Below are 16,264 nucleotides of genomic sequence, written 5' to 3'. Positions count from 1 at the left end.
CCCAAAGAAACACTCACCTATGCCCTGCTCGACACCCAAAGCGACTCAACCTTTATCTTGGATGATCTAGAGGCTGAATTAAATGTGAGTGTACAGCCTGTGCAGCTTGATCTCAGCACAATGACAGCCGTTGACACAGTCGTAGCAAGCAAGGCTGTTCAAGGTTTACAAGTCCGGGGACTCAATTCTGAAACTTACGTCCAATTACATCAGGCGTATGTCTCAAATCCCAACTAGAGATACAGCCCTCCATTGGCCTCATTTGAAACATTTGGCAAAAGAGTTGCACCCGCATAAAGATTGCGATGTGGGTTTGTTAATCGGCTCCAATTGTCCGTCAGCTCTGGCTGCTCTGGAAATGATCACGGATGAACACAGCGAAAAAAACTCTGCTCGTATGGAGCGTAAAAGGGTCAGCCAATCCTTATCTGGACAGACGAGGAGATGAAAGCTTTGTGCATCGCATCGCAGTGAAGGAGGTGCCATTGGCCACTGATGTGTTGAAAGTACTGAAGTCAGACTTTAATGAGAAAGGTTACGAGGACAAGTATGTATCACAGAACGACGTTCACTTCATACAGTTTCTTAATTACAACATTAAACAGAAAGATGACGGCCGTCTCGAGATACCTCTACCTTTCAAGGACAGTTGTTTTCTGACTCTACCAAACAACAAAAGGCTGGCTACTCTCCAACTGCAAAACCTAGAGAAAAAAAGCTAAGAGCTAACAAACAGTACCTCGAGCAGTACATCACTTTCATGGATGAAATTATACAGAAAGGTCACGCTGAGTCAGCCCCTCCATTTGCTGAGGGAGAGACGGTGTGGTATATTCCCCACCACAGAGTTTACAACTCCAAGAAGCCAGGGAAATTAAGGGTCCTGTTCGACTGCTCAGCAAAGTTTCGAGGGATCTCCCTGAATGACACTCTGCTAACGTGCCCCGATCTGATTAACTCTTTAGTAGGAGTTCTTTGTCGCTTTAGAAGGGAAGCTGTGGCTGTGATCTGCGACATCGAAAAGATGAGATCCAACTCAAAAGTGTTCAAAAGTGAGCGGTGAGGACCTGCCTGCTGCATCACAGATATCCTGGATCGAGGCCCATGTCCACAGGGCCCTATATGCTGCCATACCTTAAGTGGAATGTGCTCTGACAGTTAAAGGAAAGGCCCGTCAAGAGGCTTCATAAGCAAATGGGATAGCCTTGGCTATCCATCTACTTAAAGGCTACTTGGGCCGAACCCAAGCATTTAAATAACTGCTCTGTTCCCATGAACCGGGCAGTACTATGCACATACATGTCCAGTGCATGCATTAAGCATAGCAAATTATGCGCCCTCTGGCTAAATCCTTGAAAGGTGGAGTGCTGAAAACCTGCAATATTATGGGGTGTGGAATATTATTCCATATTTATTATATTATTCAATATTAATATTACGTAACCTGACCTAGGCTAGAAAGCTTTCACCATGCCTGGAGCGAACTCGAGGCAGGTGAGTGAAACAGAGAGAGCCAATAAAACTCCTACCCGCTAAAGGGAGGTAATAGCTAGGAGAAATATAGTTTCCAGAGTAAATAACTGTCTGAAATGGTATCAATGGCTCAAATGGTGCCCCTGACAAGTCCTCCAGGACCACAGACAGATCCCATGCAGGGATCCTAAAATGACTTGCAGGCCTCAGCCTCTGAGTGCCACACAGGAAACGCATGAATAGATGGTCTCTACTTAATGAGGGACCGACCACTAAGGTATGAACGACAGATATAACTGCCACATAAGCCTTAATGGTTAAAGGAGACAGCCCTGCTGCAAACTGCTCCTATAAAAACTCCAGAACTGTACCAAGGAGCAGTTAACTGGGTCATATAAGTGCTCTTGGCCACATGTGATAAAAGTATTTCTTTAAATGGCCGAAGAAACCATTGTTTCTTACATAATACTAATGCACAAAGCATCTACATGTGACCTTGATCATGAGAAACGTGTTGCCCCTCAAGGAACCCCATGGTTATTGGATGGATTCTATACGAGCAGGGGACAACCGTGCCTACAGTCGTTGAAATCCATACCCCCCCGAGAAAAGAGGTCCTCTGTACTGGAGAAGCACACTTGGTGTGCGATTGACCTAGCCTCATTTCAATCACTTCTGTGAAAAATGGACATGACATAAGCAGGAGACATCTGTGCCTGCATTGTCATCGAGTTCCGTATTATCCCCAAAATGTGATCACCTGTGTTGGGACTAATATACTTTTCTTGATGTTCAGTCTCAACGCTAGGTATCTTAGATGTGCAAGCACAACATCTCGATGCTGTGCTGCCCTCTGTGCTGACTGGGCTTAAATTAGCCAATCGTCAATATAAATAGTATGCAAATACCCTAAAGATTTAATGGCGCCAGGGCAGCATTTACACATTTTGTAGAATGGTCTTTTCCATGACTTACAAAATAATGGAGATCAGGAAAGAAAGGAAGCATCTGGTGTTGAAATTGCACTCATTTTGTAAGAAATCTCTCATCTAACTTGCTGGATGATATAGTTTCTTTCTTATCTGCTGGTTCATACATATTAAAACTAGCAGTTTCACGAGAAACAACCTTGATCAACTTCTCATTTAATAGACCGGTTGAGGCAGGCCTTGAACCCGCGAAGCATGCAAACATCGTCTGACACAGTCAAACAGTGCAGCATGGGCTACCGATCGGGGCGGGAGAAACTGGCATGCGGGCTCCCGAGTCCCTCCCAGTAGCAAGGATAAGTGCACACTGCCTTAGCGAACGCAGATCTTGAACCGTAAGGGCTGTGCTTACGACATATATCTCCACAGAGATAAAACATTGCATAGGGCTCCTGTTCGGGTTGGAAGTGACGGCAATGCATGCTTCCAAACCCTTCCAAGCAGAGCCTTCACGGTCAATGTACACTACACCACCTCAGTGGACGCAGGACTTCAGCCGTGAGAGACGCGGTCATTGTCTTGACTCGTCAAAACAACGACACACAGCCCAAGTGGTGTGTGGCTGAGTTTTAGCATGTAGGAAGGGCTCTGGCAGCTTATTGTCCGGACCCTCTTACGGCCATTCGGATTAAACTTCGACACATGCAGCTCGTATACTGAGCTTGATTAAATCATTATATGGCAAAGGAAGGATAGCTGTGCGTCCTCACTACCCTGTACTCAAATATTTCAACCCCCTCGCGGGAAGATTACGCAAGATCGAGTCCCTATCATTGAGGGAGGCCTGTGTTCATGTCAATGGCCCTGCTGCATTCTTCTGGAAAATAAAGGACAACCGTCCTAACCTGAAAGCACACATAAGGTCTAGCATTGTCCTGCATTAGGAGGAACCCAAGGCCAACCGCACTAGCATATGGTCTCACAAGGAGTCTGAGGATGTCATCTTGGTACCTAATGGCAGTCAGGCTACCTCTGGCGAGCACATAGAGGGCTGTGCGCTCCCCCCCTAAAGAAATGCCAATCTTGGTGTTCTCTGGCAAATGCCAAACTTCCTGCACGGTGTTGGGCTGTAAGCACAACATCCACCTGTGGACGTCGGGCCCTCCTACCACCCCCATGAAGTCTGTTTCTGACCGTTTGAGCAGACACATGCACATTTGTGGCCTGCTGAAGGTCATTTTGCAGGGCTCTGGCAGTGCTCCTCCTGCTCCTCCTTGCACAAAGGCGGGGGTAGTGGTCCTGCTGCTGGGTTGTTGCCATCCTACGGCCTCCTCTATGTCTCCTGATGTACTGGCCTGTCTCCTGGTAGCGCCTCCATGCTCTGGACACTACGCTGAAAGACATAGAAGTTCATGAAGTCGTTACTACTGTGTTGGAGTTCAGTATCGGTTTCTGTTTGTTATTTGTTTCTAGTCAGTTTCACAACTATGCTAAAGAGGAAACGAGGGTTATTATGATTTTCTTTTCAATAAGCTTGCTGAGAGAGGTAAATCTGGTAGTTTTTACAGCCTGTCTGTAGTTTTGAACACTCTCTGTCCATGCATCACTCCACTGTTTTTTCTTTGATTCTCTTTGATCTAATATGAGCAACAGCTTTCAGCGTACTAGAACAAACACTGTTTAAGGTTTCTTTTACAATATACAGATCTTCACAGTTATCTGCCACGTTTTATTTGGGGCAGGTCTGGAAGAGTACTAATAAAGCTTTAATAGTTGAAATTATTGTTCTGCCTAATCGTTAGCGTGGTGTGGAATGAGCGATCTTATCTAGAAGTACTATGTATTTGTACATCATAAATATTGAGTCCAAGTGACAGAATTAAGTCTAATGTGTGTTTACAGGTATGCATGGGCCCTATCACGTTTTCTCTAATACAGCGAGAATTTAGAACATCCATAAACGCTAGTCCTAAAGTATCTTTTGGGTTATCAATGTGTATATTAAAGTCTCCTACAATAAAAGCTTTATCTACAGTGACTACAAGCTCAGACAGGAAATCTGCAATTTCTTTAAGAAAACCTGTGTGGTGGCCTGTAGGTCTATAGATATCAGCTAGGACGAAAGAAAGCTGTTTGTTGTTATGATCAGTAAGGAGGGATGGGTATTGTTTAGGGTTTTTTTTTTATACCGGTGCCAAATCGATACTTTTAAAACAGTTCCGGTGCCTAAAGCGATACTTTGATAAAAGAGTCACAAAAAGACAGTGGATGAAAGTACAGCATAAAACACAATGAAAATTCTTCTCTGTTTGTCATAATTTGTTTATTAATGATTTTCTTTAAGCACCATCATCTTTTAAGACCTGCATTCTTGATTTCTTCTTTATGAGATTTTTGATGTGTGAATTAAATAAAATCTTCTAAACACTCCACTTTGAGCTCAGAAAAATGTTCTATGATTAGTTGTTAATAATCTATTCAATGATTGGTTAAAGCCTACGCAGCTGCCGCTCACAAAATGATAAAGGGCGGGTTCTAATCGAAAGTGATCCTCTCTATGCCCTATTCCCTTCGAAGATCAGATCTCTTGATGAATAGACTCTAGAAAAGTTGTGCAATTGTGTCTCATAGTGTGGCTAATTAAACACACTTGGCAAATAGAGCAATAAAATACAGCAATAAGATCCAAATTCTCTTTATTTGAGACTGTTCATGTCACAGTGTTAAACTGTGTTCTGTGTGTGTGTGTGATGTTTAGTGTTTTCACCTGACAGCAGCTCATTAGCCAATGATTACTCTTCACAGCTGTAGACCATTGGGCACTCTTCATCACCTGTATATATGTACCCTGTCTGTTCAGTTCTTGTCATGGAGTCCTTGTTTCCATGTCAACCCACCTTTTGGAGTTCTGTTCTTGTTTTGCTTCTTGTCTTGATTGTTTGTGTATGGATTGTTTACCGTGTATGACCTTTTGCCTGGCTGGACTATGATCACGGATTACCCTAATAAACTGCACTTGGATCTTACCTCTTTTGTGTGTGTGCAGTTCGTGACAGAAGGACTCCGTCATGAAAAGATCCAGCGGATTGGGTATTCGCATCAGTCCCCCCTCCACTGAGGATGAGAGGAGGGGAAGAGTCGGCAATTTAAGGGTCCTGCGTCAGCATGGCCGAACGGTGGGTTGTCTGGCTCAACAATTTTGGACATTGTCTCGTGGCCTTGGCTATAATGATGCAGCACTGAAGGACCTGTTTAATACCTGCCTGGATGACCCTTTACCTCGGTGGGAGATGAACGGACTGGAGATCCTGGATTTTTGGGGGTTCACCAGATAATTAGGGCATCGTAGTCAGTGGGAGACAACTGCCGCACCAGGCCCACTTCACAAGATGGCTGCTGCACCAGAGCCACTTCACAAGATGGCTGCCGCACCAATCTTGCCGGTTCATGCTGGGACCCAGCGGTTGAGGTCTAATCTGGCGGACACTCCATTGGGGTCAGTGCGGACAGTTGGGGCCTTTGCTACTGTTCCGAGGATGGCCATCCCAGAACCCGTCACACCAGCTAGTCCAGGAGGAGGTTCTAGACTGGCTATCAGAAGAAATCCTTCTCAAAGAAGTCTTCCAGGGGGGCCACCGTCAGGCCTGCTCCTGTCATCATCTCAGTACCGGTTCTCAAGATGGCCGCCGCCAAGCCGGCATCTGTTCTCAAGATGGCTGTCTCCATGTCTGCACCAGTTTTTAAGACTGCCACTGTCATACCGGTCCCTGTTTTCCAGATTGCCACAGCCATACAGACACCTGTTCTCAAGAGGGCCATCGTCATGCCGGCACCTGTTCTCAGGATGGCATTGGAGGTGTGTCCTTGGAACTCTGTATTTCCTGTATTTGCCATGGCTCTGTGGTGTGTGTGGTCTGCCTTCTCCTCTTCTGTTCCACAAGAGGTCTCTCAAGTCCCGGAACCGGAGTCCCCTGCACTTCCTATCATGGCCAAAAGGTCCAAACTTCCTGAACTTTCTGCCCTGTCCAAAATGGCCACTCCCGAGCTCCCTGCACCCTCTGCCTGGCCCAAGATGGCCGATCCTGAGCTCCATAAACTCTCTGCCACAACTAACCTAGCCCAGAGGGCCTCTTCCTCCTCTCTCTCTCTGCCTAGGTTCCTGTTGCTGCCAGCAGCACTATGGGTTGCAGCTCCGCACTGGTCTCTGGTTCCTCCTGCGGCCCCACCCTGGTTTCCAGTTTCACCTGGGTTTTTGAGGCCACCAGCACCCCCATGGTTGCCGGCCCCGCCCTGGCCTCCCGCTCTGCCGGCCCCCGCCCTGGCCTCCCGCTCTGCCGGCCCCACCCTGGCTTTCGGACCCTTGGCCACTACACGATCCTGGCCCACCTGCCCTCCCCAACATCCACCTCCATTCCTACACCCACCTGAACTTTTGCCTCATGGAGTGTCTGGTAGCCACTCCTTTAGAGGGGGGTACTGTCACAGTGTTAAACTGTGTTTTGTGTGTGTGTGTGTGTGTGTGTGATGTTTTGTGTTTTCACCTGACAGCAGCTCATTAGCCAATGATTACTCTTCACAGCTGTGGACCATTGGGCACTCTTCACCACCTGTATATATGTACCCTGTCTGTTCAGTTCTTGTCACAGAGTCCTTGTTTCCATGTCACCCTGCCTTTTGGAGTTCTGTTCTTGTTTTGCTTCTTGTCTTGATTGTTTGTGTATGGATTGTTTACCGTGTATGACCTTTTGCCTGGCTGGACTATGATCACGGATTACCCTAATAAACTGCACTTGGATCTTACCTCTTTTGTGTGTGTGCGGTTCGTGACAGTTCATGGGACATCCTCTTTGTGAAGTGCCCTTCAATGGCACAAAACGGCATTTGGAATTCACCCAATATTTTTTTATCAGCTTGTAAAACCATTCACGTTTTGACGCTTTCTGCATGTCTCCAATGAACTTGACACAGGTGACTGCCGCGGCCCATCTCAGAGGCCAATAACAGCCGTAGTACTAATAAAAACATTAGTGAGGTAATACGTTTTAGCAAATTCTCTAAAGAAATGTTACCATATTAGCAAAATAAGCTGGCATCAGATCAATTTCGGCATTCACACACTCCTCTGAGGATCTCATTTTCCAAATTGTTCTTTTCAGTCAGAATATAAAAATAACCTGGAAATATGTTCTTACAAAATTTGTTCGATTTGTATTATTAGGGATGTGCAGTTTAGGATTTTTTCACATTTTAAACTTATTAAACACAGTGCATATTTTAAATGAAAATATATTTGGCAAAGAAGTTCAAAAGTTTACATTAACATCTACATTTAATCTTTAACATTAGATTATTTAATATTTCCATTTATTAATAAAATACATTTTTAAAATGTTTTTTTCATTATTACTTTTAACGAAAAATTCAACTCCAATAAAATAGTAGCTCCAATGACAAACTTGCTTATATTAAACAGCTTGTTTATTAATAAAACGAATTCGACGGATGGTATCTGCGTTAAAACACAAATAAATGAAAGAATTTTTCATTACTACGAATGCTTATTTGTTCATTATTATTTTTTATTAAAACAGAACAACAATAAATGAGTAAACTCGCTTATATTAAACAAAATGTTAAACAAAAACGAATAGACGGAAAACATTTTACCCGCCCTATAACATAAATAAATCTAAAGATCCTTAGAATTTTTCAAAACAAATGATTGGTTTCCATTTTTTTTATCAATACAAAACTACAAATATGAACAAACTCACCTGAGCGAAGAAATCAAACTTGAATCCTACGTATTATCAAAGCTTTCCGACTTTCACAGTTGAAATGTGTTGATCCTCTGGTAATATAAACTCTATTTGCTGTGGATAAATGTGACCAATCACAGAAAGTAGGGACACAATTTGGATCTGGGGCATTTTGAGTTGTTAACAGATTCTGAAAGTGTAGTGGCTTTCCAACGATGTTTAACACATGGAAATCTGATAAGATTTGGAGAATTTGTGGCCATTTGAATGTAGGAACTAAAAAAAACTCAAAGCCAAGAATATAGACTAAAAGTTACACCTTTCTCCTGCTGGGAGTGACAATAGGGCTCATTTACATCTCATTTAGCTAAGCCATACCCCCGTAAAGTCGTTTTGAGATACAGATGCTCTAGCATCATATGTAGTTTTTTGTGACAGAAGTTTGGATGACAACATGCAAAAATAAACAGAACTTTTTACCTTTGTGTTGATCACAAGTCAAATCTAGTCTGTTTCATATGTGTGAATCATCCAATGACCATTTTTGTCCACAAACCTGTATATTCCGTAAAATATAGATACAAAGTCTATTGTTTACATTAGATTTCGTATTAACATCTGCATCTGGTAACTGAATGTAATATACAATCTGAGGACTATTTACGTCGTAACACTGTATATGAGATTACACTTTAGGTTCCGGTTAACACATGAACCCGCCTTCAAAGTTTGTATTTAAAAGCAGGGAGGTAGAATAATAGATAATCCAAACAGCGCCGTTGAAAACGTGATGTCCTTTAGAGATGTAACCAATCACTCGCTCGTTCCTCCATCAGCCAATGACTTCATGGAAAATATTGATAGACAAAACATGTAGCCAATTAGATAACAAATTCAACGATCTTTGTATGACTTTTTGTGTGTGTTTGACTTCATGCTGCGCTGCAAGAACTGACAGACAGATGACGTCAAAGTACCACGAGAGCGAGTCGAAATTAGACTACTCCATTAGATTTCTTGAATAGCTCTCGAGGTACTTTGACGTCATCCGACTGTGGCGCCGCATAAAGTCAAACAAGCCAGTGATGCAGCTGAGGTACGATGCAGCTGACTGTTATCTGTTCCGCCCCAGCTTTTTTTTGTACGCCTGAGCTTAGTTTACAGTCTGGGCGCTGTAAGTTTGACGCTGTAAGTTTGAAAAAATACTTAGCAAACATGTCTGAGGAACAGGTCAGCCGCGTCACTACATTCACGGAAGTTCTGGAAGAGAAGACAATGCTGAATAAAGTTGTAATTCTTGCTGTTTTTAGAACAAAATGTATAATGTAACACATTCTAACTGACCCACTGATGTCACATGGACTACTTTGATTATGTTTTTATTAACTTTCTGGACATGGAAACCGTACATTGATTTTCAATGGAGGGACAGAAAGCTCTCGGACTAAATCTAACGTAAAACATCTTAAACTGTGTTCCGAAGATGAACGGAGGTCTTCCGAGTTTAGAACGACATAAGGGTGAGTCATTAATGACAGCCACGCTGTTCCCTTTGGGGGCAAAAACAAAACAAACAAAAGCCGCTTATCCAGTATGTAAATACACACAGGGGCGTCATCTAGCTGCACGCTAGAATCTCCGGAAAAACATTTAAATATACAAAAACTGCTATCTCAAACATGGATAGGCTTATTCGTGATCTCAACTAACAGATTCTGCAAAATAACGAAAATCATAAATTTTGAAAAAAACCTTTCTCATTTTCTGGGAAGTTGTACTGCCGACTTGTGTCACTGGTTTCTGTGACGGGTCACATATGTGATCTTGACATGTCAATGCAGATAACAGATAGATGGGTAAACTGATCCATCTGTTTCCTGACCTGGGCCCTGAATAATCCTAGGAGGAGTGTTTAAAACATCTTCACATGCTGTTGTCAAACTTCCTGTTGGGCAGAATAAGTGTCACTGCAAAAGTTGTTCAGGTCAACGCAAACTATGCACATACCAAGTTTCATACATATGCACAATCTGTGCACCAAGTTATTTTTTTAATTACGGGGGGCTACAGAGCCCGCCTGACATGCTCATGTGCGACTCTGACATTTCTGCCAAGTTTCAAGACTTTTTAAGCATGTTAAGAAACCCAAGTGTTAAAAAAAGAATAAATTCTAATAAAAAACAACAACAACTTGGCTTTGCACCTACAATGCAGGCCTTTGGCCTGCTCTTTTATGCTCGGGCCATAATCCTAAAGACATCAGTAAAAAAGACATATTATGCTTTGATGATATTACGAGAAGGGTGGTGTGCTTTATGCAAAATGAGCTACAGAAATGTCTTTTGAGACATGTTACCCAATATAAAAATACAAGCATATACTGGTGACCTAACGCTCCTCTAAAACAACAGAAGCAACACCATCTGAAGTAAGTAACTAGTTAATTCAAGGAAAATGCTTAGGTGTTCATTAAGAAAGAAATACGCCAGAATGTATGGCAATGACACAGTGTTGATATCCCTAGCTGAGATTTACACATTGCTGAAGCATCTACCCTCTAGTCATTTTTTTAATATACTGTTTGTGACATTAAATCAAAGCAGCTTTAGAGAAAAAAACATACTGCTGTGTCATTAATTCTGTCCCTGTTCAGCAGTTCAGTAAACTTTTCTTTAATGCCTTATGTTTTTGTCTTTAGGACCCCAGTGATCAAGCTAAAGGGGAACTGTGGCAAGAGACAATCTGAGGTCAACAAAATCATTCTGTGTTAATGGAAAATAAAACACATTTTTACTTCATAATGTTTGAAAATCTTGGGCATATAAGATATGCTTTGTTTACATTGGGATTTGTTTTATACTGTGCGATCATAATCCTAAATGTCCTTATTATTCTTTCAATATGTTTGGAAAGGACTTTACACCAGCCCATGTACATTCTGATTTCATGTTTGTCCATAAACTCTGTGTATGGTACAGCTGGCTTTTTTCCAAGGTTGTTGTCTGACTTGCTGTCTGATACACACACAATATTCAATGAAGCATGCCTCATTCAGGGTTTTGTCATTTTCACATATACAACAAATGAGTTTGCAACATTAATGTTAATGGCATTTGACAGATTTGTTGCAATTAGTAAACCTTTACAATACCATAACATAATTACTTTGAGGGTAATAACGTTTTTAATTTTTATACACTGGATTTTTCCAATGCTTTGTCTTGGTATCACTGTTCTTTTAACCTCCAGAATGACAATGTGTGGTAACAAACTGTGGAAGGTTTACTGTCACAATTATGAACTTGTTAAGCTCTCTTGTACAAACAGTTTACTTAGTAATGTTTATGGTTTGTTTGTATTGATAATATCTGCTGTTATACCATTATGTTTAATATTATATTCTTATGTTAAAATTCTTATCATTTGTCAAAAAAGCTCATCACAGTTTAGAAGCAAAGCTTATCAAACTTGTATTCCACACATAGTGATTCTTTTAAATTTCTCAATTGGCATTATTTCAGAAATCATTTTAAGTCGGCTTGTGAATTTAGAAATTCCAATATGGCTGTCAGTATTTTTTTCATTGGAGTTTCTTGTTGTACCACCAATCCTTAACCCTCTTGTTTATGCTTTAAACTTCACTGATATTCGCAAAAAAATTATTTGCCTTATAAAAAAAATAAAATGTTACACATAATGTTACAAATTAATTAAATGGTTTGTAAACCTTGCAAATCAAAAATTCCACTTAACCCTCATTATTTTAAGTTTAGTAATTTTAATTCAAGTTGTGTTGCACCATTTAAATTTAGACACAGATTAATAAATCTTTAATTAAAACTTTAACTTGTATTAAGCTCTTCATCCGTGATTTCTTTTTTCCTTCATGATGAATTTGCCTGTGTAATTAACAATGTTGATGTTGTCATTCAAAAAGGAAAAAAAACAGTTTATGCAGGCAAAGGAAATGTCAATTTTCTATTATAAATCACTACCTAATCTGAAGGGCTGATTCAAATAAAAACATTTGACAATCTATTAAAACTGTCTATTGTATTGATTAACAGAGCAATGTGGCAGGAACTATTGCGAAACTCAGATATTGTGATATAATGAACAAGATGTGTCGATGCATTTGTCATGAAGCACCGCTGTGTTTCTGTTTATTCACTGCCCTTCAGTTTCTGACTGGAGCACATGACATAGGAGAAGCGCCTACAAGCATCGGTATCTGTCACCGGTAGGGCTGTCAACTTTAGTCGTTTAGTCGACAAATCGGTCGATGGCGTCTTTGTCGACTGACATTTTCATTGGTCGACCAGTTGCATAATTTATTTATTTTCACCAATAAATAAATTTTCATTGATTTACTCCTTGATATTTATTCCTTTATAAGCAGTTAAATATTCCTGTATTCCTGTATTACTTTATAAATATAATTAGCCCTTCTTTTATCCCCAACTTTAAATGCTTTAATTTAGGCTATTTTGTAACAGTGCCACAGTTTAGCGCACCACGTACAACACTCTGGAACCGCACCTGTGGCTGGCTGCACTGCTACTTCGCTCAGAAAGGAATATAGGTAGTTCTGCTGTATTCATTCAGTTCAAACACTACCTGTTTTGGCTTTAGTCAGCAAAATGTCCAAGAAAGCTAAATTTTTTTTCTGGCTGCATTTTACAAAAAAAGGTCAACAGAGTTTGAGTTCACCTGCTCACAAGGTTTGCATAAAGTAAATGCTACAGGCTATTTTTTGTAAATTCTTTCATTCTAATAGTAAATAAAATACAGTAATAAAATAATTAAAACAAAAGTCTCTCCTGATTGTGTTCCAAATTATTAACATTTATGTCTTTTAGGCTATGTTTACACGTGGGCGGCTATTTTCATAAACGGACATTTCAACCTCTCCGGTGTCAAAAATAATATCGTGCACACATGTCAGTTTTCAGAAAAGTGTTTATTTACACATACCCATGCATATTTGCCCTCAAGAGACGGTCAAGCCCACGTAAGCCAATCACTGGCAGCGCTGGTGGTGACGTGAACTGGTTCTTCATGTTGGAGGGAGGAGTTGTTGCAGTAGGTGATTGATGACGTCAACGTACAGCGAGAGCAAGTTGAGGAATCACACGTAGAGGTCTAATTTCGAATCGCTCTCGCGGTACTTTGACATCATCCGTTGCAGCGCCGCATGAAGTCAAACACGCGTAAAATTGCTGACCTCAAAGCACTCGTCTCTGCTCCTCGACATAATGGAGCAGCTGTATTTGCAAATACAAACACACAAAACGAGTTTGCACGAACATAAATGTGATCTTGGAAGCGTTCAAAGTAGCAGTCACATGTAAACATGGGTCGCACTTTTGACGTAGGTGCGAGCTCTGGCGCATACTCTGTGACGTTGCCTGCTTAAACATCCGTTTGTCTCACTTTACATGCAACCGTGCAACCGAAGATTTTCAAGATCTCCACTCTGGCCGGAGTTCTTAGAAACAATCGGTTTCACAGGCGAGTTCTCCGTTTGCGTGTAAACGAGGGGCACAAACGAAGGTAAATCTCTCAGTTTTTAAAAATAACTATGTACGTGTAAACAGAGCCTTAGGCTATAAGTAAATTGCAGATTAAGTTTTGTTTTTGTAAATCCTCAGACATTATTTTTACCACTTAATTAAGCTTTTCTTTATAGTAAGCATTTCTTTAAAGTGAATTTCGTTTTGTATAAATTGTTTCTTAATTTTAATAAATGTTTCATCATCCAACTGCAGCCATATCACCCTGTAGCCCAAGACAGCTTGCCCACTGAAGCTAAGCAGGGCTGAGCCTGGTCAGTACTTGGATGGGAGACCACCTGGGAAAACCAGGTTGCTGCTGGTAGAGGTGTTAGTGAGACCAGCAGGGGGTGCTCACCCTGTGGTCTGTGTGGGTCCTAATGCCCCAGTATAGTGACGGGGACACTATACTGTCAAAAAAAAGCACCGTCCTTCGGATGAGACGTTAAACCGAGGTCCTGACTCTCTGTGGTCATTAAAAATCCCAGGATGTCCTTCGAAAAAGAGTAGGGGTGTGCCCCGGCATTCTGGCCAAACTTGCCCATTGGCCTACTAATCATCCCTCATGCTAATTGGCTATATCACTCTGTCTCCTCTCCACTAATAAGCTGGTGTGTGGTGAGCGTTCTGGTGCAATATGGCTGCCGTCGCATCATCCAGGTGGATGCTGCACATTGGTGGTGGTTGAGGAGATTCCCCCATTCATATGTAAAGCGCTTTGAGCACTGGAAAAGCGCTATATAAAATTAATTAATTAACTGCATGTATTTAATAAATAAAAAGCAAATATTGCAGACAATATAATAACCGCGCATGGAGGTGCCGGCACGGCCCATTCACTTGCATTGCATTGTTAACTAGAACGCACCTCATTATAAATTAATAAAACTCAGCGTATGCCTCATACATTAGCATTAAATATCTTTGCTGTATTCGTTCTAGAAGATGACAAGGGCTTTCTCACACACAGTGAGTTAGACACGCCTTGGCCGGTGCGTCTTTTTACGCATTCTTAAGGTGCCTGTTTTATCCATTAGTTTTATCGTGTTGCAGTCTATTCGGCAACATTCCATACATACGACGGGCTTAGATTTGAAAATATATTACATCTGCATTTCAGTGGTAACAGATACGGTGATGATGATCATCTTCTTTCTTTATTGTAGCACTACCTCAAACTAAAGCGGAGTGTCTTCGGAGCTGTCATTTTCTTAAATGAGCTGCGGCAATGTTTCAAATGAGCTTCTAACGGTAGACAAACGACTTTTATTTTCAACATGATCACCTTGTACCCAAACCATTTCGAAATCAAGGAGCCATTTGTCCTCCAATTCGGCGTTTACTGGACTTATGTTTTTGTTTTTATTTGTACAGTTGACGCGTTTGAAAATAGCCTAAATAATGTAACTAAATGAAAATAAACCTATATACAGCCTATTATTATTATTATTATTAAGTCAACCCATAGCTTCAAATTAAAGAAGAATATACAGCCTGTATAAACAAGAGCTTTTAGGAGTTTTCATTATTTGGCAGTTTTAGCAGTTATATTTTTTGTAGCATGCGGGTGTGGTCAGGTGGGCGATTTGTGACTGTCACTATAGACCTAGTACAGAGCTCCTCACTTTGCAGTAAAAAAATATCACTTAATTTTCAAAGAATTGTATTATTATTATAGTTTTATGCATTATTATTGATGTTGATGTTTTATATTATTTTTCGTTGATGTTTTATAAATTCTCTATGACAATTGTTGAATAAATGTTCAATCAAAATGCAAAACATTGCGTCTTTTTTATTTTTAGCTGGCTAATCGATGCGCCGGAAAGGACTTTGGTCGAATAAGCATTTCTTTGGTTGACTACAGCCCTAGTCACCGGTGCTGTTAATAATTTTTTTGAGCTGCCAAACTCACTCTTATAGAGACGTTATAATAATTCTTTTAAATGCAATATTCCTGATTTAATCACATAAGATTAATTTTTTTTATATACACTGTTAGACATTTCTGTAAATTTTACAGTTATTTACTGCATATCACCCAGTAAAATACTGCATACAACTATTTATACAGTAAATAACTGTAATTCACATTATGTGAATTTTCCGTGACATCATCATATACAGTAATTTACTGTATTTGTTAAAATGCTGTATGATACTGTATTTATTTGAATAGTCTTTTTTGCCGTATTTTCCTTATTCACACAAATCTTTCTTTTTCTTATAGTCTAATTTTTGACAGTTGCATACATACACATGTTGACTTATTTTAGCTATGAAACACTGCAGCAACACAGCTGTTCAGGAGACAAAGTTCAGGGGTGTACCTTAACTGAAGAGTTTTCAACCAATACTTTATTCCTTGAGACAACAGCGCTTTTTTGATGAAGATTAGTTGCCTGAGAGAATGAAAAACGATCAGCAAGGTTACATAGTCCATGTAAGTTATTTATTATCATACTTGTGGTTGTCAGGTTTTTCACCTGAATGGGACATTTCAAAACTGTTAACTGGATAATCGCGTACCATAACTTTATAACGGTAATAT

General features: G+C 40.7%; 1 protein-coding gene across 1 annotated transcript; it reads left to right on the top strand.

Moving 5' to 3' along the window:
* The first annotated feature begins 10,931 nt into the window (after positions 1–10,931).
* LOC135720912 (olfactory receptor 4B13-like) lies at positions 10,932–11,858 on the top strand. Its single transcript, XM_065243019.2, has one exon. It carries the CDS (start codon positions 10,932–10,934, stop codon positions 11,856–11,858), a length of 927 nt encoding a protein of 308 aa, XP_065099091.2.
* Positions 11,859–16,264: the final 4,406 nt, after the last annotated feature.

This window comes from Paramisgurnus dabryanus, chromosome 8 (assembly GCF_030506205.2).
Source record: "Paramisgurnus dabryanus chromosome 8, PD_genome_1.1, whole genome shotgun sequence".
In the NCBI taxonomy this organism is placed as follows: domain Eukaryota; kingdom Metazoa; phylum Chordata; class Actinopteri; order Cypriniformes; family Cobitidae; genus Paramisgurnus; species Paramisgurnus dabryanus.
This window is presented reverse-complemented; position numbering and strand designations above follow the sequence as displayed.